The 22,555-nt window shown below is 40.6% G+C and overlaps 1 protein-coding gene across 2 annotated transcripts in view; it reads right to left on the reverse strand.

Annotated features, from left to right (window-relative positions):
• Positions 1 to 22,555, reverse strand: part of LOC140196422 (SH2/SH3 adapter protein NCK1-like) — a 231,602-nt gene that overhangs the window by 65,350 nt on the left and 143,697 nt on the right. The window contains exons 1-2 of one of the 2 annotated variants that reach the window (XM_072255622.1): positions 10,454 to 10,490; positions 703 to 946 (exon numbers count right to left, since the gene is read on the reverse strand). In XM_072255622.1, the coding sequence (XP_072111723.1) occupies positions 703 to 928 (226 nt within the window). In that variant the 5' untranslated portion in view covers positions 929 to 946; positions 10,454 to 10,490. Of the gene's footprint in view, positions 1 to 702; positions 947 to 10,453; positions 10,491 to 22,555 lie in introns of those variants that run through there. The other variant, XM_072255621.1, reaches the window with a different exon arrangement.

Raw genomic sequence — 22,555 nt, forward strand, 5'->3', positions numbered from 1 at the left:
TAGCCAAGATCTACAGATATACAAATTCATCCAATTAATTTCATCCAGACAACAGAAGATTCAGGTGGATAATAATCAGATAAGCAACAAATAAGTGCATTGAAACCATATTTTATAAGGCATAATTAATGTTTAAAAGCTTAACTTCAGTGAATATACTGAATGTTTGTATTATACTTGAGATAAAGGTTCCAGGCTAATATTTCAATAATTTAATTCTGTTAATAAACAAATTCTTTAACAATAAAGAGCCACATTTTCTGCTTTATGAAAAATGTACATTCAATGAAAGGAGATTTTAATGCAATCAAAATATGAATATTTATCCAACCCAGGTTGCTGGAGCTGTGAAGCAGCACCACTAGCTCATGCTCCAATGAAGCCCTAACATTGAAATAAAACTAAAGGTGCTTGTAAGGAAATTAATACCGGAGGATAATGTTTTCATTGCATGTTTGTTCCATTTACTATGCACTGATCAGACTAGTTTAATCACTGAAACACCCAGTGGGGCTTTCAGCAATCAAAGCTAGAATATTTTACTTTTCTCGTGATGGCAGCCGATGTTCACAATTTAGTTTCATAGCCCTGTCACCAATAAGCACTCAAAGATATTATTCTTACCTGGGTTAGAAAGGCATCAAAAACATTTAGGTAGCTAAAAATGCAACCATCCATCATGAAACTTGAAAAGCAACTTACCCAATGTATCCTTTAGATTTTTCACAATAGAAGCTTTCCTGGCACTGTTTTTCCTTTCCACATAATTTGAAGGCACGAAGCCAGTTTTGTTAGTGGAGTTGCGAACACGCCACCATGACTTGGAGTCATCCAACAGCCATAATCGCTCATTCTTCTTTATGTCCAGCTCTTGCTCTTGCTGGGCCACATAGTCAAACTTGGCAATTACTATTACCTCTTCCGTCATCTTCCCCTGGGATCAGCACTAAGTTAAAAGATAATATTAACGTTAGCAAGGCACTTCAAAAGAAGCAATGCTTTTCAAATGCTAAAAAGAAGCAAATTTATTTCCAAGCAAAAGAAAAATCAGTAGATGCTGGAAATCCAAGCAACACACACAAAATGCTGAGGTCCCCCAGCATTTTGGGTGTAAAGCTAATTTATTTGCATTTTTATTGAGTTGTTGAAAAAACAGAAGTATAAATGCACTAAGAGTTAGAGTCATAGAAAAGTACAGACAGAAACAGGCTTTTTGGCCCATCTAGTCCATGTTGAACCATTTAACCTGCCTAGTCTCATTGGCCCGCACCCAGACCATAGGCCTCCATACACCTCCCTTCCATGTACCTACCCAAAACTCTTAAATGTTGAAAACAAGTTCACATCCACCACTTGCATGACCCTCTGAGCAAAGTATCCCCTCATGTTCCTCTCAAACACTTCACCTTTCACTCTTAACCAATTGCCTCTAATTGTAGTCCCACCCAATCTCAGTGGGAAAAGCCTGATTGCATTTACCCAATATATACCCCTCAATTTTGTATACCTGTATCAAATCTCTCCTCAAACTTCTACGTCCCAAGTAGTAAGGTCCTCACCAATTCAATCTTTCCTTGTATCTCATGTCCTCCACTCCCAGCAACATCTTTGTAAATTTTCTTTGTACTCTTTCAACCTTATTTACGAACCCCATTTCCAGAAAAGTTGGGATATTTTCCAAAATGCAATAAAAACAAAAATTTTTGATATGTTAATTCACGTGAACCTTTATTTAACTGACAAAAGTACAAAGAAAAGATTTGCAATAGTTTTACTGACCAACTTAATTGTATTTTGTAAATATACACAAATTTAGAATTTGATGGCTGGGCAACACACTCAACAAAAGTTGGGACAGAGTTAAAATAAGATTGAAAAGTGCACAGAATATTCAAGTAACACCAATTTGGAAGACTCCACATTCAGCAGGCTAATTGGTAGCAGGTGAGGTATCATGACTGGGTATAAAAGTAGTGTCCATCAAAGGCTCAGTCTTTGCAAGCAAGGATGGGTCGTGGCTCACCCCTTTGTGCCAAAATTCTTGAGAGAATTGTTAGTCAGTTCAAAAGGAACATTTCTCAACACAAGATTGCAGAGAATTTAGGTCTTTCAACATCTGCAGTACATAATAGTGTGAAGAGATTCAGAGAATTCAGAGACATCTCATGCATAAGGGCAAGGTCGGAAACCACTGTTGAATGCGCGTGATCTTCCAGCCCTCAGGCGGCATTGCCCAAGAAACAGTCATGCTACTGTGACAATTATAGGCACCTGGGCTCAGGAGTACTTCGGAAAACCATTGTCACTCAGCACAGTCCGCCGCTGCATCCAGAAATGCAACTTGAAACTGTATTACGCAAGGAGGAAGCCATACATCAATTCTATACAGAAACACGGACGAGTTCTCTGGGCCCGAGCTCATCTCAGATGGACCGAAAGACTGTGGAACCATATGCTGTGGTCAGATGAGTCCACATTTCAGCTAGTTTTCCGAAAAAACGGGCATCGAGTTCTCCGTGCCAAAGATGAAAACGACCATCCAGATTGTTATCAGCGAAAGGTGCAAAAGCCAGCATCTGTGATGGTATGGGTGAGTTGCATGTATGTGACGGTACCATTGACTCTGAGGCATATATTAGGATTTTAGAGAGACATATGTTGCCATCAAGGCGACGTCTCTTCCCGGGACGGCCATGCTTATTTCAGCAGGACAATGCCAGACGACATTCTGCACGGGTTACAACAGAGTGGCTTTGTAGACACAGAGTGTGTGTGCTTGACTGGCCTGCTGCCAGTCCAGATCTATCTCCTATTGAATATGTATGGCGCATCATGAAGAAGAGAATCAGACAACGGAGACCACGGACTGTTGAGCAGCTGAAGTCTTATATCAAGCAAGAATGGACAAAATTTCCAATTGCAAATCTACTACAATTAGTATCCTCAGTTCCAAAATGATTAAAAAGTGTTATTAAAAGGAAAGGTGATGTAACACAATGGTAAACATGCCTCTGTCCCAACTTTTGTTGAGCGTGCTGCAGCCATCAAATTCTAAATTTGTGTGTGTTTACAAGATACAATTAAGTTGGTCAGTAAAACTATTGCAAATCTTTTCTTTGTACTTTTGTCAGTTAAATAAAGGCTCACGTGAATTAACATATCACAGATTTTTGTTTTTATTGAATTTTGGAAAATATCCCAACTTTTCTGGAAATGGGATTTGTACATCTCTTCTGTAGATAATATCCCAAGTTAGGTCTCACCAACACCTTATACAGCTTCAACACAACATTCCATCTCTTGTACTCAATACATTGATTTATGAAGGCCAATATGCCAAAAGCTTTCTTGATGACCCTATGCTGCCACTTCCAATGAATTATGGACCAGTATTCCCAGATACCCTTGTTCTACCACACTCCTCAGTGCCCTACCATTCACTGTGCAAGATCTAATCTGATTGGACTTTCAAAGTGCAACACCCCAAACTTGGCTGTATTAAATTCCATCTGCCATTTTTCAGCCCATTTTTCCCGCAGGTTCAGATCATGCTGCAAGTTCAATAGTATTCCTGTCTACTACACCTCCAATCTTGGTGTCATCTGCAAATTTGTTTATTCAGTTAACGACATTATGATCCAGATCATTGACATAGATGACAAACAACAGATCCAGCATCGATCCCTGCAGCAGTCCTCTAGACACAGGCCTCAGTCAGAGAGACAACTATCTGCTACCACTCTCTAGTTTCTCCCACAAAGCCGATATCCGATCCAAATTACTACCTCATCTTGAATGATGAGCGGCTGAACTGTCCTGACCAACCTCTCATGGAGGACCCTGTCAAATGCCTTACTAAGATCCACTGCCTTGCCTTCAACTTTCCTGGTAACTTCCTCAAAAAACTACAAGATTTGTTGGATGCAATCTACCATGCACAAAGCCATACTGACTACACCTAATCTGTCCATCTATCCAAATACGCATATCTGATCCCTCAGAATACGTTCCAATAACTTTCCACTACTGATGTCAGGCCCTACTGGCCGACAATTTCCTGGATTATTTTTTTAGACCCTTTCTTAAACAGTAGAACATTAGCTATCTCATGACTCAGAAGAGTAGGGAAAGGAAGAGGATGGCAGCAGCGAAAGGGGACTCTACAGTTAGGGGTTCAGAGAGGCGATTCTGTGGACGCAGGAAAGAAACGCGGATGGTAGTTTGCCTCGCAGGTGCCAGGGTCCAGGGTGTTTCTGATCGCGTCCATGATATCTTGAAGTGGGAGGGAGAACAGCCAGAGGTCATGGTACATATTGGTACCAACAACATAGGCAGGAAAAGGGAGGAGGTCCTCAAAACAGATTACAGGCAGTTAGTAAGGAAGCTGAGAAGCAGGACATCAAAGGTAGTAATCTCAGGTTTACTGCCTGTGCCACGTGACAGTGAGTATAGGAATAGAATGAGGTGGAGGATAAATGCATGGCTGAGGGATTGGAGCAGGGGGCAGGGAGCAGGGATTCAGATTTCTGGATAATTGGGACCTCTTCAGGGGCAGGTGTGACTTGCACAAAAAGGACAGGTTGCACTTGAATCTGAGGGAGACCAATATCCTGGCAGGGAATTTTGCAAAGGCTATTGGGGAGAGTATAAACAAGAATTGCTGGGAGGTGGGAACCGAACTGAAGTGACGGAAGAAAGGGAGGTTGGCTCATAAACACAAAGCTTGGAGACAGTGCGAAAGGGAGGAAAGGCAGGTGATAAGGAAGGGACGCACTGAGACCAATGGCTTGAGATGTGTCTATTTTAATGCGAGGAGTATTATGAATAAAGCGGATGAGTTTAGAGTGCGGATCAGCACTTGGAGCTATGATGTGGTGGTCATTACAGAGACTTGGATGGTGCAGGGGCAGCAATGGCTACTTCAAGTGCAACGTTTTAGATGTTTCAGAAAGGACAGGGAGGGAGGCAAAAGAGGTGGGGCGTGGCACTGTTGATCAGAGATAGTATCACGGCCGCAGAAAAGGAGGAACTCATGGAGGGGTTGTCTACGGAATTTCTGTGGACGGAAGTTAGGAATAGGAAGGGGTCAATAACTCTACTGGGTATTTTTTTTTTATATCTAGACCACCCAATAGTAACAGGGACATTGAGGAGCGGATAGGGAGACAGATTCTGGAAAGGAGTAATAATAACAGGGTTGTGGTGGTCGGAGGTTTTAATTTCCCAAATATTGATTGGCATCACCATAGAGTGAGGGGTTTAGATGGAATGGGGTTTGTTAGGTGTGTTCAAGGAGGTTTCCTGTCACAATATGTATATAAGCCTACAAGAGGAGAGGCTGTACTTGATCTGGTATTGGGAAATGAACCAGGTCAGGTGTCAGGTCTCTCAGTGGGAGAGCATTTTGGAGATAGTGATCACAATTCTAACTCCTTTACCATAGCACTGGAGAGGGATAGGAACAGACAATTTAGGAAAAAGTGTTTAATTGGAGTAGGGGAAATAGGAGGCTATCAGACAGGAACTTGGAAGCATAAATTGGAAATAGACGTTCTCAGGGAAACGTATGGAAGAAATGCAGCAAATGTTCAGGGGGTATTTGCTTGGTGTTCTGCATAGATACATTCCAATGAGACAGGGAAAGGATGGTAGGGTACAGGAACCGTGGTGTACAAAGACTGTTGTAAATCATGTCAAGAAGAAGAGCTTACGAAAGGTTCAAAAAAACTAGGTAATGATATGAATCTAGAAGATTATAAGGCTAGCAGGACGGAGTTTAAGAATGAAATTAGGAGAGCCAGAAGGGGCCATGAGAAGACCTTAGCGGACAGGATTAAGGAAAACCCCATGGACTTCTACAAGTATGTGAAGAGCAAGAGGACAAGATGTGAAAGAATAGGACCAATCAAGTGTGACAGTGGAAAAGTGTGAATGGAACCAGAGGAAATGGCAGAGGTACTTAATGAATACTTTGCTTCAGTATTCATTACGGAAAAGGATCTTGGCGATTGTAAGGATGACTTGCAGTGGGCTGAAAAGCTTGAGCATGTAGATATTAAGGAAGAGGATGTGCTGGAGCATTTGGAAAGCATCAAATTGGGTAAGTCACCAGGACCTGACGGGATGTACCCCAGGCTACTGTGGGAAGTGAAGGAGGAGATTGCTGAGCCTCTGGCAATGTTCTTTGCATCATCAATGAGGACGGGAGAGTTTCCGGAGGATTGGCGGGTTGCACATGTTGTTCCCTTATTCAAGAAAGGGAATTGGGATAGCCTAGGAAATTATAGACCAGTGAGTCTTACTTCAGTAGTTGGTAAGTTGATGGAGAAGGTCCTGAAAGGCAGGATTTATGAACATTTGCAGAGGCATAAGATGATAGGAATAGTCAGCATGGCTTTGTCAAAGGCAGGTCGTGCCTTATGAGCCTGATTGAATTTTTTGAGGATGTGACTAAACACATTGATGAGGGTAGAGCTGTAGATATAGTGTATATGGATTTTAGCAAGGCACTTAATAAGGTACCTCATGCAAGGCTTATTGAGAAAGTAAGGAGGAATGGGATCCAATGGGACATTGCTTTGTAGATTCAGAACTGGCTTGCACACAGAAGGCAAAGAATGGTTGTGGACGGGTCATATTCTGCATGGTGTCCAGTGGTGTGCCTCAGGGCTCTGTTCTGGGACCCCCACTCTTTGTGATATTTGTATTATAAATGACCTGGAAGAGGAAGTGGAGGGATGGGTTAGTGAATTTGCTGATGACATAAAGGTTGGGGGTGCTGTGGATAGTGTGGAGGGCTGTCAGAGGTTACAGCAGGACATCAAAAGGATGCAAAACTGAGCTGAGAAGTGGCAGATGGAGTTCAACCCAGATAAGTGTGAGGTGCTTCAGTTTGGTAGGTCAAATATGATGGCAGAATATAGTACTAATGGTAAGACCCTTGGCAGTGTGGAAGATCAGAGGGATCTTGGGGTCTGAGTCCATAGGACACTCAAAGCTGCTGCGCAGGTTGACTCTGTGGTTAAGAAGGCATACGGTGCATTGGCATTCATCAATCATGGGATTGAGTTTAGGAGCTGAGAGGTAATGTTGCAGCTATACAGGACCCTGGTCAGACCCCACCTGGAGTACTGTGCTCAGTTCTGGTCACCTCACTACAGGAAGGATGTGGAAACTACAGAAAGGGTGCAGAGAAGATTTACAAGGATATTGCCTGGATTGGGGAGCATGCTTTATGAAAGTAGCTTGAGTGAACTCGGCCTTTTCTAGTTGGAGTGGCAGAGGATGAGAAGTGACCTGATAGAAGCTTATAAGATAATGAGAGGCATTGATCGTGTGGATAGTCAGAGGCTTTTTCGCAGGGCTGAAATGGCTAACATGAGAGTGCACAGTTTTAAGGTGCCTAGAAGTAGGTACAGAGGTGATGCCAGGGGTAAGTTTTTTTTTGTTTTTTTTTTAAAAAACGCAGAGAGTGGTGAGTGCGTGGAATGGGCTGCCGGCGGCAGTGGCGGAGGCGAAAAAGATAGGGTCTTTTAAGAGACTCCTGGATGGATACATGAAGCTTATAAAAATAGAGGGCTTTGGGTAAGCCTAGGTCGTTCTAAGGTAAGGACATGTGCGGCACAGCTTTGTGGGCCGAAGGGCCTGTATTGTGCTGTAGGTTTTCTATGTTTCTATCCCCAAATCCTCCAGTATCTCACTTGTCACTAAGAACGATTTAAATATCTTTGCTATGGCCCATGCAACTTTTGCACTTGTCACCCACAGTGCCCAAGGGAACACCTTATCAGGCTCTGGGGATTTATCCACACCCCGATTTGCCTCAAGACGATAAACACCACCTCCTGTATAGGGCCGATGACCTCGCTGCTGCTTTGCCTTATTTCCATAGACCCTATGGCTATCTCCCGAGTAAAATACAGGTGCAAGTATCCATTTAAGATCTCTCCCATCTCTTTTGGCTCCATGCATAGAATACCATTATGACCTTCCAGGGGACAAATTTTGCCTCTTTCAATCCTTTTGCTCTTAACATATCTGCAGAATCCCCTCAGATTCTTCTTCACCTTGTCTGCTAGGGCAAACTCGCCTTCTTTTAGCCCTCCTGATTTCTTTAAGTGTTCCCTTGTATTTCAAATACTTCATGAGCACCTTACTTGTTCATTCCTGCCCATACCTATGATACACCTCCTCCTTTTCCTTAACCATGGTCTCAATCTTTCTTGAAAACCAAGGCTACCTAAACCTGTTATCTTTGCCTTTTATTCTGACAGGCAAATCTAGCTTTGCACTCTCAAAATTTCACTTTTGAAAGCCTCCCACTTACCAAGTACACTTTTGTCAGAAAACAGCCTGTCCCAATCTACATACCATCCCAGAATCTCATCCTCGTCCACAGAATCTCCTTTCTGTTTGTTCTCACAGCTCACATCTTTTCCCTTTTACACTTCTGCCAAGTTAAATCCCATTTGGTACAAAAAAAACACAAGCCTTCAAGATACAAGGCTATTACTTGTATATCAAAGTTCATTTAATATCATTGTTTAAATTATACAACAGGCAAACCCGAAAGAATTCATTTAAAAAAAGACTAAAACACCCAATGCACAGAGAGAGGAACAAAAAAAAACAAATCTTGCAAACAATAAAAGTGAGCAACAGCATTCAGAATGAAATTAAGTCCATGGACACGATACCCAGAGCAGATGAAGCAGACCAGTGACTTCTTATTTGAGCCATGAATACTCTCAACATTATCGACCCATGTGTTCAGACTTTTGCCTCTGAATCAGAAAATTATGGTGCAACCCCAGCCCCAGAAGTACAAGCAATTCAAAGTCCAAAGTAAACTTATTACCAAAGTACTATGTCACCATAAATAGCCCTGAGATTCATTTTCTTGAGGGAATCACAGTAAATACAAGAAACAGAATCAATGATAGACCGTACCCAACAGGACGGACAACACCAATGTGTTAAGAAAACAACACGGCAGATACAAAAAAAAGAGAAAGAAATTATTAATAAATAATGCAGAAATCTTTGTTTTATTGACTACCAAAAAGCATTTGCTTCTGTCGCAGACTCCTGACTAATAGAAGTTCATATATAATTTTTTTTTTTTTTTTAAGTACCCAATACTTGTGAAATTCCTACATCATCTTATGAAGCATTGGCATGCTATAATCATCGTATCTATTAACAACCACAAAAGAACCACCATGGTTTTGTCTAGCTTCAAATCTGCTGAATCAGATGAAAACAGGGCATCAAATCAGAGACAACCAAACGAATTATACCTTGACAAACCTGTAAATGGACGATTTGAAACTATATGCTCTTTAGTAAAGATGAAGAAAATAGTTCTAATAGTAAAATTATTTTCTAAAGATATAAACATGAACTTTGGGATGGATAGGTGTAGAACTTTAGAGACAATGAAAGATACTAGAATACAAAACAGAGCAACAGGACACAATACAACTGGATGATTAACATGAAACACGCAAGTACCTGGGATATCAACAAGCATAGAAAATAGATCATAGTTCCGATAAAGGGAAAACATTTCACAGAATTTACTTCAAGGCTTAATATAGCAATCATAGCTCAATAGTGAAAATATAACAAAGTCAATGAACACTTTCACTATACCCATATTAACATTCTTTTGGCATAACATCTTGATCGAAACCAATCTGAGAAATTTATAAAGAAAAATAAGAACTGAAATGACAACTTAAAAACACCAAGTACACTCACACGCGCTTCGATTAACACTACTTAGGACAGAAAGATATAGAGGAATCAATAGACAAAAAAATTTACACAACAGCCAGCTACAAGTTCTTGGGATACATTTTCATCAAGGAACACAGGATTCAGCACTCCACAACAGCATATGCAATTCCGTTGGGCATACATCACTAAACTTAAAACACAACCCAGTACACTGAAATCACTACAGAAGAAAAGTGAACCAGTGGAAGAGCATGACCCTCCATGGACGACATCCCCAAGACCTGAACAGACTGGATGTCAACAAGGAAAGGAACCCCTGGCTCAGAGTTGGGGACCCCTTCCCAGAAACAGAGACAAAACAGAACCAGGTAGTTAACACAAAAATATCAAACATCCACAATAAAAGACCATAACATACATGATAAGCGCAGAAAACGCCATGATAAACCAGAAACAATCCAACACATTACACGATCCTGCAGCAGTTTAACTCAAACTAATTACTTACACAGACAAACATCACTCACCAATATCTTGCTTTAAAATACAAACTCATAAAATACGCTATACATTACTAGAAATACAAGCCTGATCCAATTTTAGAATCAGAGTCCCACAACTTATATTATGACAGATCATTATAACAGATAGAACAATCCATAATAACTGTCTGGATATAATGTTACAGGATAAACTAGCAAGAACAACTTACTTAATAAACAGAGCCATTCCAAACACCAATAACATACAGCAATCACCAAGTGAAAAACAACAGAAATATGCTGAATTGAAAGAGGAAATTGAAAAACAGTGCAACATGAACAGGCACATATTGTCCCAAGAGTAATATCTACAACTGGCAACATCCCAAAGTCACTACACAATAGCATTCAACAGTTAGGCCTACACAGCAATATTTATGTTAATCTTTAGAAAGCTACAATACTAAACACCACAAGAATGGTCCGAAAGTTTCTTGCAATTAAGAAATGTGTTGGCTTGGCTATGCTTGTACCTCAGTTCAGAGGCGGAGCAAGTGAAGTCGAATGAGGTTATCCCCACTGGCTCCAGAGCCTGATGGTTGAGGGATAATAACTGTTCCTGAACCTGGTGGTGCGAGTCCTGAATCTCCTTCCTGATGGCAGCAGCGAGAAGAGAACATGGCCTGGATGGTGGGTGTCCTTGATGATGGATACTGCTTTCCTGTGACAGCGCTCCTTGTAAATGTGCTCAGTGGTGGAGAGGGCTTGACCTGTGACGGATTGGGCTGTATCCACTACTCTTTTTAGGCTTATCTTTACAAGGGCATTGCCAATTCCATACCTGGCCATGATGCAACCATTCAATACACTCTCCACCACACATCTATAGGTATTTCATATGGAGAGACCGCAAATGTAGAAATACCATTCTTCATAGAAGTTATACAATTTATGCCCCAATTCTAAATCCAAATCAAGTCACAATTCTAAAATATTTTGAATGAAAGCTGGTCATGTTTCCTACAATCACTACCTCTAAACACATCACACTAAGTGTCAGTACTGAGCATTAATTGGCAGCCTTGTTGCCATAATGCAAAAAAACGACATTTCAGAAAGGTACGGTTTTGCACATCCTGTTATTGTAAGAGGGGTGACAAGCATACAAATTATTTTTTCCCCATTAACCTAAAAGATGATTAAACTATTTGCTCTCACAAGATAGATTTATTGGATTCCCCCCACCACTTGTCAATAATGTGACACAATTTGACCAATTTAAACGCATATATATACAAACACGTTTGTAAAACCGCATGTAGGCCCTAAAGCAACAGCAGGATAAGTTTTTTTTTAAATTCCCGATACAAGATAGGAAATGTTGCAAAATATTCAGCATGTTTGGCAGCATTGGAACAGAGAGAGGTCAGGTTAAGTTTCCAGGTTGATGACCTTTCATCCGAATTAGAAATTGAAGTCCTTTTTGTCACAGTAAAAGTGATGAGTTAAAAAAGCAAAGGAAGTATTTGTGACATGGTGGAGATCAAGAAACACCAAACCATTGACAATAGCTTAGAGGCATTTATTTCCCCTTGGGGATCTGTCTGGAGAATATCTAAGGAGGAGGATCGTGGGGAGAAAATTAAATTGCAGGAACTGTGGGATATAGAGCAGTAGGAAATTTGCACAGCTTTTTCTACAACTTTGTATTGTGGATACCATCTTAAAAATGCTAGAAACACTCCAAGGCAGGTTGCATTTTGTGGAGAGAGAAGCTGTATTACTACAGGTTGATAATCGTTCCCTAATATTGGCCAATTCTGATGGAATTTGGAAAGGTTGGTTATGTGAAATTGTTGAATCCAATCCCAAATTTTAAGGATTGTAACGTTTGAGTTAGAGAATGAGGTTGAGTTCACTGTACATGAGAACAAAGAAAATTGAGGTTACAACATGAGAACAAAGGATGAGTGGATGCAGAATGGCCAATTTAAGGCAAAAGGCTACTCCAAGATATTCTTTTCTCCCTCTTGGGTGCTCGGCAGTCACTAATGGGAAATAAGAATTTTCTTGTATCCACCATAGAACACTTTGATTAACAAGATACTAAATACATTCCCTGCCCTTTCTATTTATTAAGCAGACAAAATATAAGCGTTATAGAGAAATGGTGCATCATTTGCAGGCTCTTTGCAGTAAAATTTTCTCCTAAATCCTAACAGAAACAGAGAATCTACATAGCACATTACAGGCTCTTCTGCCCACAGTGTTATGCCGACCAAGTAACCTACTCTAGAAGCTGCCTAGAATTTCCCTGCTGCATAGCCCTCTATTTATCTAAGCTCCATGTGCCTATCTAAGAGTCTCTTAAAAGACCCTATTGTATCCACCTCTACCACCTTCGCTGGCAGTGCATTCCATGCACCCAGCACTCTTTGTACGAAAAACTTACCTTTGACATTCCCTTTTACCTACTTTCAAGCACCTTAAAAACTATGCCCCCTCGTGTTAGCCATTTCAGCCCTGGGGAAAAAAGGCTCTAGTTACCCACACGATCAATGCCTTTCATCGTCTTATACAACCCGATCACGTCTCCTCTCATCCTCTGTCGCTCCAAGGAGAAAAGGCTAAGTTCACTCAACCTATTCTCATAAGGCATACTATGCTCTCCAATCCAGGCAATATCCTGGTAAATCTCCTCTGTAGTCTCTCTATAACATTCACATTCTTCCTGTAGTGAGGTGACCAGAACTGAACACAGTACTCCAAGTGGGGTCTAACTAAGGTCTTATATAGCTTTAACATTACCGCACAGTAATAAGTAGGGATTTAAATAATTGTGCGCAAGAATAGTGCAATGAATTTGCACCAGGGATTTGCAAGTGTAAATAATTCTTGCCCTCAATTATGCACACAATTACATTTGAAAATAACCAAAATTGATTTTAAAATGCTTTCAAATTTACAAGTAGCTTTCACTTAAATTAGAAACAAATGGGGGAAGAGGAATGGAAATAATGGTAAGCACCACCAAAAAAGCAGGGCACACGACTGCTGGTCTTTTGCAAAAGCAAAAATTCTGAAATGCCCCATGTCAAAATGCAACAGAAATCAACGAGTCAAGGAACATCTGCGGTGGCAAAAAAAAATGCTAGGTTGGGATCCTGAACCAAAACACCAACTTAAACCTTTTGCCTCCACAGATGCAGTTTGACCTACTGAGTTATTCAAGCATTCTAATTTATTTCAGATTATAGCTTCTTTCGGCTTGTGTTCAAAATGCAATACAACTGCTTTATACACAAACTACAGCAGCGCTATTCTCATTGATTAGTGTATTATTAACAGCAGAGATTGCCAGGAAACTTCAAATTAGTTGTCATTTTATTTTTTTTACGGAAGAGGAACATTGTTAAGGGGAACACACAAAATGCTGGAGGAATTCAGTAGGTTTGGCAGCATCTATCAACCTCACAACCGGCTGCTTTTTGATATCCCAAGGAAGTGACCCGAAGGACTACCATGCCTTCAGGGTGCTGGATTATCGTGGCTCTGGAGATGAGCTGATTCAAGGCCGGTGCCCCTGACTGAGGCGTTGCAGGAGAACACAGACCATCAGAAGCAGGTTAGCTGCTGACTGTGTGTCCGAGACCTGAGCCCTGGGGCCGGCTCTCTGGGCACAGAGCTCAGAAAAAGTGACGCAACAGTTTTTTAACATTATAAAACGATGAGTTGATTTTGGGTATATACCTCAAGAATGGTTGAAAAGAGATAAATATTTAATGAATGTACTGCTGGTGGCTGGTAAAAAGACCCTTACCAGGAAATGGTCATCACAGGAGAACCCAACTTTAAATGTACGGATGGAAATTATGATGGACATTTACAAAATGGAGAAGATAACAGCATCTGTTAATCATAAGTTGGAACAGTTTGATTTATACTGGGGAAAGATGGTTTAACTACACACCTCATAGGCCTGATTTTATTCTCACAAGTCAATGAATATGTTGTAAAAAAAATCACTCCCTACTTGTACATAGTTTTCTTCTTTCAATTGTTCTTTCTTTCCTCTCCTTTCTATAAGTGTATACTTCAGATAAATATTATGTGGAGATGTGACAAATATTATATGATATATATGTACAGTATCTGAAATACATCTTATGGGAATGTTTGTTTGATGATGAACTTCAATAAAAAATAAATTACAAAAAAAATCAGCAAGTTGTTTGTTATATCTTCCCTCTCGCTGTGAAACAGGGACACCCCTTCTCCCTTATTAGGGAGACAGACAGCGCCTGTGGTATGTCGAACTACCAGGTGAACAAGTAGTCTTTGGGGTACTGTATGTCTGTCTTTATTGATGCTTTGCTACATGCTCGACTCCGATGCTTTTTTGCTGGTGGGGGAAAGGGGGGGTCGTTGCCTTGCTGGTGCTTGTGCATGGGAAGGTGAACTTGGGGGGGGGCGCTTTAGGGTTCTAACGCTTAACTGTCATTCATTCTTTGGGGCACGCCTGTTTTTGTGGATGTTTGCGTAGAAAAAGAATTTCAGGATGAATATTATATAAATTTCTCTGACATTAAAGACGTGAGAGAATAGGACCTATCAAGTGTGACTGTGGAAAAGTGTGTATGGAACCAGAGGAGATAGCAGAGGTACTTAATGAATACTTTACTTCAGTATTCACTATGGAAAAGGACCTTGGCGACTGTAGGGATGACTTGCAGCAGACTGAAAAGCTTGACCATGTAGATATTAAGGAAGAGGACGTGCTGGAGCTTTTGGAAAGCATCAAGTTGGATAAGTCACCGGGACCAAACCAAATGTACCCCCGGCAACTGTGGGAAGTGAGGGAGGAGATTGCTGAGCCTCTGGCGATGATCGCATTATTAATGAGGTTGGGAGAGTTTCCGGAGGATTGGAGGGTTGCGGATGTTGTTCCTTTATTCAAGAAAGGAAGTAGGGATAGCCCAGGAAATTATAGACCAGTGAGTCTTACTTCAGTGGTTGGCAAGTTGATGGAGAAGATCGTGACAGGCAGGATTTATGAACATTTGGAGAGGCATAATATGATTAGGAATAGTCAGCATGGCTTTGTCAAAGGCAGGTCGTGCCTTATGAGTCTAATGAATTTTCTGAGTATGTGACTAAACACATTGATGAAGGTAGAGCCATAGATGTAGTGTACATGGATTTTAACAAGGCATTTGATAAGGTAACCCATGCAAGGCTTATTGAGAAAGTAAGGAGGCATGGGATCAAAGGGGACATTGTTTTGTAGATCCAGAACTGGCCTGCACACAGAAGGCAAAGATTGGTTGTAGACGAGTCATATTCTGTATGGAGGTTGGTCACCAGTGGTGTGCCTCAGGGATCTGTTCTGGGACCCTTACTCTTCTTGATTTTTATAAATGACCTGGATGAGGAAGTGAACAGATGGGTTAGTAAGTTTGCTGATGACACAAAGGTCGAGGGTGTTGTGGATAGTGTGGAGGGTTACAGTAGGACATTGATAGGAAGCAAAACTGGGCTGAGAAGTGGAAGATGGAGTTCAATCCAGATAAGTGTGAGGTGGTGCATTTTGGTAGGTCAAATGTGATGGTAGAATATAGCATTAATGGTAAGACTCTTGGCAGTGTGGAGGATCAGAGGGATCTTGGAGTCCAGGTTCATAGGATACTCAAAGCTGTTACACAGGTTGACTCTGTGGTTAAGGTGGCATATGGTGCATTGCTCTTCATCAATCATGGGATTAAGCTTAGGAACCAAGAGGTAACATCGCAGCTGTATAGGATACTAGTCAGACCCCACTTGGAGTACTGTGCTCAATTCTGGTCGCCTCACTATAGGAAGAACGTGGAAACCACAGAAAGAGTGCAGAGGAGATTTACAAGGATGTTGCCTGGACTGGGGAGCATGACTTATGAGAATAGGTTGAGCAAACTCAGCCTTTTCTCCTTGGAACGACAGAAGATGAGAGGTGACCTGATAGAGGCTTTTTCCTCGGGCTGAAATAGCTAGGACGAGCAGGCATATTTTTAAGGTACTTGGAAGTTGGTACAGAGGAGATGTCACGGGCAAGTTTGTTTGTTTGTTGTTGTTTTCTTTTATACGCAGAGTGGCAGCAGTGATGGAGGCAGAAAAGATAGGGTCTTTTAAGAGCCTCCTGGATGGATACACGGCGCTTAGAAAAACAGAGGGCTATGGGTAAGCCTAGGTATTTCTAAGGAAAGAACATGCTCGGCACAGCTTTGTGGGCCAAAGGGCCTGTATTGTGCTGTAGGTTTTCTATGTTTCTATGTTAAATGTACCTGTTGAATAATGATTGACATTTCAGGCTAAGATCCTTCATCAGGCCTGGAAAGGAAGAGGGACGACTCCAGAATGAAAAACGTGGGGGGGGGGGGGGGGGAGAGGGGAGGACCAGCTAAAGGTGATAGGTGAAGCCAGGTGATAGGTCATAGGTGCGTGGGAATGGCAAAGGAGGAATCTGATAGGAAGGGAGAGTGGACGACAGAAGAAAGGAAGTGGGGGGCACACAGGGTGAGATGATGGACAGGTGAGAAGAGGTAAAAGGTCAGAGTGGAGAGTAGAGGAAGAGGGGAGGGGAGAAAACAATGTTATGGGTACACTAAAAAGGCAAGTCAGAGCATGGCTTTTTAAAGAACAAAGCTTACAATATATGCAATGGAATGGAAATATAAGATCTTAAGCAACAGAATTTTCTGAGATTTATCCCATACATTTCAAGCTCTTCCTCTATTACTGAAATCTGACCACAAGTACACTGTAAATAGCATACAGCCCTGTCAGATAAAGAACCATGATACATGTATTCTAAAGAATATTTTTGCTGTACCTCAGAATTATGAACATGATCTTTTATAAATATGCAATGAAGTTTATAATTTCAAGGAAAGGAAAGCAAAGCAAACACTGGTCTCAGTGAGACGTTTGCTGCTGCACTAAATGACAAGTTATGTTGCTTTACGGAGGAAGTCCTGCACACTACTCTTTCAGAATGTATAAATAATGATCTATTACTCTTGTTAAATCAAACCTAATCTTTCACTCCATTACTCTTGAAAATCTCTGCTGCTTCTATTTCTGTTTCTTTGCTAGTGTATCTGACATTCTAGCTGTAAAGGGTAAACACGACCATAATATCACTGATAAACTTAACATTTTTACTGATTATAAAATGTTTATTGAAAATGCAAATATTCATAGAGGTGGTAAATTACATACAGTATTTACTGTAATTGTGACTGAATGTCCAGCATTCACTCACAAATGACAACAGAAAAAATAAGCAGAGCAAAGCCAATGCCATCTGGCCCAATTGCTTACTCCCAGATACCAATGTGTACATAGGTCTGAAAGCAAATCATCCAACATCATGTGTTGTCACAACTGTCAAATTGGTGCCAAGATTTACTGTGAAAACATCTCATTACTCTCATATTGGAAAAACTCATTCACTACTTCATCTGGAAACACAGATTATATATTATTTTTAATTTTGAGTTGTGTTTAAACAATCAAGGGACAGCACTGCATGTTGCGTGCCAAAAATTTTGTACATGCTATCTTGGGCACACATGCCATTGGTTCATCACCCCAGTCTGTGTTGCTTCTTTTTAAGCTTTTGCAGAACTTCTTGCATTGTACTTGCCAAGCCTAGGATTATTGACACAACAATTTCATCTTTTCAATTACTCCCCCACTCCCTTTTAAGAGGGAGTTTCAATATATCTACTATTACTCTTCCATACAAACTACCACTTCAAACTCTCACTACACTTCCGATCTCTTCACCAAATTCCTTCAGATTCCACATCTGAATTGGTCCAGATCAAGTATCTATCCCTGCTGCAAAACGAGTCTGATCACAATTGCATGTCAGCATATTACTACCACACCTGACAGCGGAGCATACCATTTGCATTCCTCAACCCACTCAAAATAAGAGATGGCCATTAAATTGGATTGGTCTATTCTACCATTAAACAAAATCTTGGCTGCTTTGAACTTTGGCTTTGACTTTTTCCATTTTTCCACCAAATCTCCATAACCTTTTCCTTTGTCTGTTTTCAAATCTCTAGCTCTGGCTTGTACACACTGTGTAACTTGGTACCCAGTTCTCTGGGGTACAGAGTTCCAAATTTTCACTTGTAGGAGAAATTCCTCCTCAAGGCAGTTTTAACTGGCAAACAAAGCTGATTTCTGTTATTTGGTTCTGTACTTCCTTATTGGAGATAATACTTCAACGTCCCTTTAGTTTTGTTCAGGAAATAGTTTTGAAAATTCTGAAAGCAGAATATTTACCTTGCAGAATGCAGCCTTTCTTCTGCTTCCTGATAATCCATTCCACTCCAACTCTGACCCACCTTTGGATACAGGTACCGTAAGCTCAAGGAAGAGCATCTCCTTTCCTAACTAAGCATATTGTAACCCTTAAACTCAGGATTAAATTCAACAATTTCAGTTAGTCAAAGCTAAGCGCCAAAAAAAAACCCTTCAGCACAACCCTTCCATACTTAGTCCCACCTAAACTGGCCCGTTTGGTCAGTTTCCTCTGAGACTTTGCTATCCATATGCATGATAGCCAACCTTTCAAATCTGCATCAGAAATAGAGTTAATAAAAGTCCCCTCTACAAAAAGTGCTCACTAAAAAAAACTTCTGTCCTTTAACCAAGAGAGATTGAGTGACTTTCCTGCCTTCTGTTCTATTTATTGTGTGGAAGAGGATAAATCATAAGCCTGATTATATTCTGATCAAATGCTTATCCAATGCTACAGATTACAAACTATGAGAGATTAGTTGCAAACAAATCCATCAACAGGACTCAAATTAACAGACTCATTATAAAGCAGCAAAATACCATTGATGCTAGAATGAAAAATGCTGTATTCAGTCAGCAAACAGGTAGAATCAGGCAAACTTACCTGCTGCCTAAAATATACAGCACACGTCCGCAACCTTAAGGCAGTAAAAATCAGATTGCATATTGGAGATGTAGTAATCTCAGTAACATAATGGATAGACAATAAATGATACAATAGATGCCAGTTAATTTTTGCTTTCACAAACATTTTGCAAAAGCACAGCATGGAATTATTTTCACACAATTATTTAAGATATTAAGCTTCTGGTTCCAACTTTCTTACATACTTAAACTGTCAGATTAAAATGCAAACTCGTAAATTGTGTCCTTTCCCAATCCTAACAGGCTTAAATATTGGTTAACAAGATACCTTCAGCAGTTACATTCAAACGTTACACAGCTCTGTACAACCAATCAACCATCTTCTCAACCATCCATTTGTTGTCTTAATGTTAGCTTCAAGGTTGTTTCAAATATAAAAAGTTACCCACCACATTACAAGTATAGTAGGTAACCTGACAAGTTTTCTAACAAAGTCTAATCCTTTTGTTGTTGAAACAGACTCTAAGGTTACAAATTGAGAGGAATTTTTATCTCATTATGTTTAAACACTAACAGTAAGATATGCATAAAGTTCCCATCAATCAGCAGCATGTGTAACCACTGGTACACTGCACATCACACCACTGATGCTTAACAATTAGTTGCATGGTGGGGGGGCAGCACAGTAATGTAGTGGTTAACCCCAGGCTTTATAGTACCAGCAACTCTGGTTCAATTCCTGCACTGTCTGTAAGGAGTTTGTATGTTCTTCCCATGACTGCATAGGTTTCCTCTGGGTACTTCAGTTTTCTCCCACAGTGCAAAGATGTACTGGTTGGTAGGTTAGTTGGTCATTGTAAATGAGCTTGTGATTAGGCAAGGGTTAAATCGGGGGGTTGCTGGGCAGTGCAGCTCAAAGGGCCAGAAGGGCCTGTTCCACACTATATACCAAAAACATTTAAAATAGACATAATGGTCCCCTTCTCCCCTGTAACCTTCTGGTTCAATGAATGAACCACCATAGCATGGGCCCTTTGGACATTGGCCAAGGTGCCCCAACCAAGTTTATCCCATTTGCCAGCATTTGGCCTAAAACTTTCTAAACCTTCCCAATCCCTCTACCAACCATTTGAACATTGTTGTTTCACCTAATATTGTACTTAACAGATAACATTACAAAGGACCTCAGAAGCAAGAATAAACATTCTTTCCCATCCACTGTTGAGTAAAAAAGCTACAGCCTGCGAACTGGATTCATTAAGATCCTACCTGCACGCTCAATTCACACATAACAGCAATTTTAACCAGAATGATAGCATTATCAATCATTTCTGGGCAAAAACAAAATTGTCTGGTCCTTCCATATGCAATTCACCTCACCGTGTCCAACATTTTCAGCTGCACCACTTAACAAAAAGACAGGAGGCATACTGCACGCTTCCTTCCTCCGTGATGTGTCATGGCTCCAGTTTGTGGTGTTGCTGCCCAGCTGCCAAAGGGAGTCTGTTGTTAAATACCTTCAGTCAAAAGAGCATTTCCAAATGTGCTAAATTGAGCAGGGTCCCACAAGAATCAAGCAAGTCCAGTTTTAGCATACTATTCTGTTCACAAACTACCAAAAGCTACTTCTGGCATTTTTCTAAAATATATATTTCATGTTCCTTTGCAGGGATTCAAAAAGACCTTAGCAACGTGGATATTATGTGCCCAGCACACTAAAACTCGAAAACCAATTTTGAGAAACACGTAATTAATACATCTTGAACTCTTCCAGGTCTGAGGTAGTACTCTACAACATAGTGAAGTTAAATCCATTGAATATTTTAAAAAACTGCAGATTAATTGGATTTGGGTCACAAACTGGAAAGAACATGTAATCACTTTAATCATCATTATGGGAATTTAAAGGGTAGTCAAAGCACCCTGACCAGTTATTCATAACCTGGACTCATGCCAAGAACAGGTCCTCAATAAGTAGAGCTACTCAAGGCTATCTATCACAGCAAATCTGAACTTCAGCTAACAACCAGCTCTGAAGCTGTAGTCATTGCAGAAAAGCATGGGGATATGTGAAGTGACATTGAAAGCTTACATGAGAACTTTTTTTTAAAGACACTGGCTAAATAACTCACAGAAACAATATATCCAGAACAAACAGTGTTGTTGATATTAATATTCCATTGATCTGAAAATGAAGACAATGAAAGTAAAGGACAGCAGGGATAAAAATCATAGGACTGTTGTTTGGGCACAGGCCAAGTGGTTTTCTCAAGCATTCCTGAATGACTGAACCTGTACATGACTCAGAGTTCTACATTGTAACATTGCTTCTTCCTATTTTAGAAAGAGCAATAGATCCCCGTGGCATTTACAGCTCTTCTAAATTTATCTGCTTCTTTTCTCAACTCATGCTGGTTTTATTTTCTTTTTGCCACTCCATCTCTCTCCCCCCCAAAGAGACCTTGTCTTGTATAAAAGGTGTTGGTCAGACCACACTTGGGAGTATTGAGAGCAATTTTGGGCCCCTTATCTGAGAAAGAATGTGCTGGCATTGGAGAGGGTCCAGAGGAGATTCATGAAAATGTTGGGTGTTTGGCTCTGGGCCTGTATTCACTGGAGTTTAGAAGTGTGGGGGGTGGTGGGATCTCATTGAAACATATCAAATACTGAAAGGCCCAGATAGAATAGACGTGGCGAGGATATTTCCTTTCATGGGAGAGTCAAGGACCAGAAGGTTTAGCCTCAGAATAGAAGGATGTCCCTTTCGAACAGATGAGGAGGAATTTCTTTAGTCAGAAAGTGCTGAATCTGTTGAATTCAATGCCACAGATGGCTGTGGAGGCCAAGTCATTGACTACATTTAAAGTTATCAGTAAGGGCGTCACGCCAAGTTAATGGAACGAAGGTAGGAGAATGGAGTTGAGAGGGTTCATAAATCATACATGATTGGATGGCAGAGCAGACTCAAACAAGTCCTAACCCTGCTCTGACAGAATATTTTCTGGTCCCATGGTCCAACCACAAATTTAGTTCATTAGATTCCTGGCCCAGGACTTCTTTTGTGTAAGAGGAAGATCATAAAGCAATCATACTGTTACATACCAATGGAATGTGAAAAAAAAACAATTTCCCTTCAACATGAGACTGCTGGAAATCATATTGGAACAATCATTTGTTATTTTACTCAACTGAGGTGTGCATTTCCAACACGTTATATCTTTATGTCTGATAATTTGTTTTTTTGAGGAGATCCTGCAACTTGAAACAGCTATGGCACTCTTACGTTACGTTCTCTTGCATCTGCTTCCAATCTCTTTTTGCTTAAATGATGGCAAGAGATGAATCCTCATTAGTAAAAGTGAAACAAAATGAAGCGCTCAAGTACAAATGTGGAC

The sequence above is a fragment of the Mobula birostris genome, chromosome 4 (assembly GCF_030028105.1).
Source record: "Mobula birostris isolate sMobBir1 chromosome 4, sMobBir1.hap1, whole genome shotgun sequence".
Taxonomy (NCBI): domain Eukaryota; kingdom Metazoa; phylum Chordata; class Chondrichthyes; order Myliobatiformes; family Myliobatidae; genus Mobula; species Mobula birostris.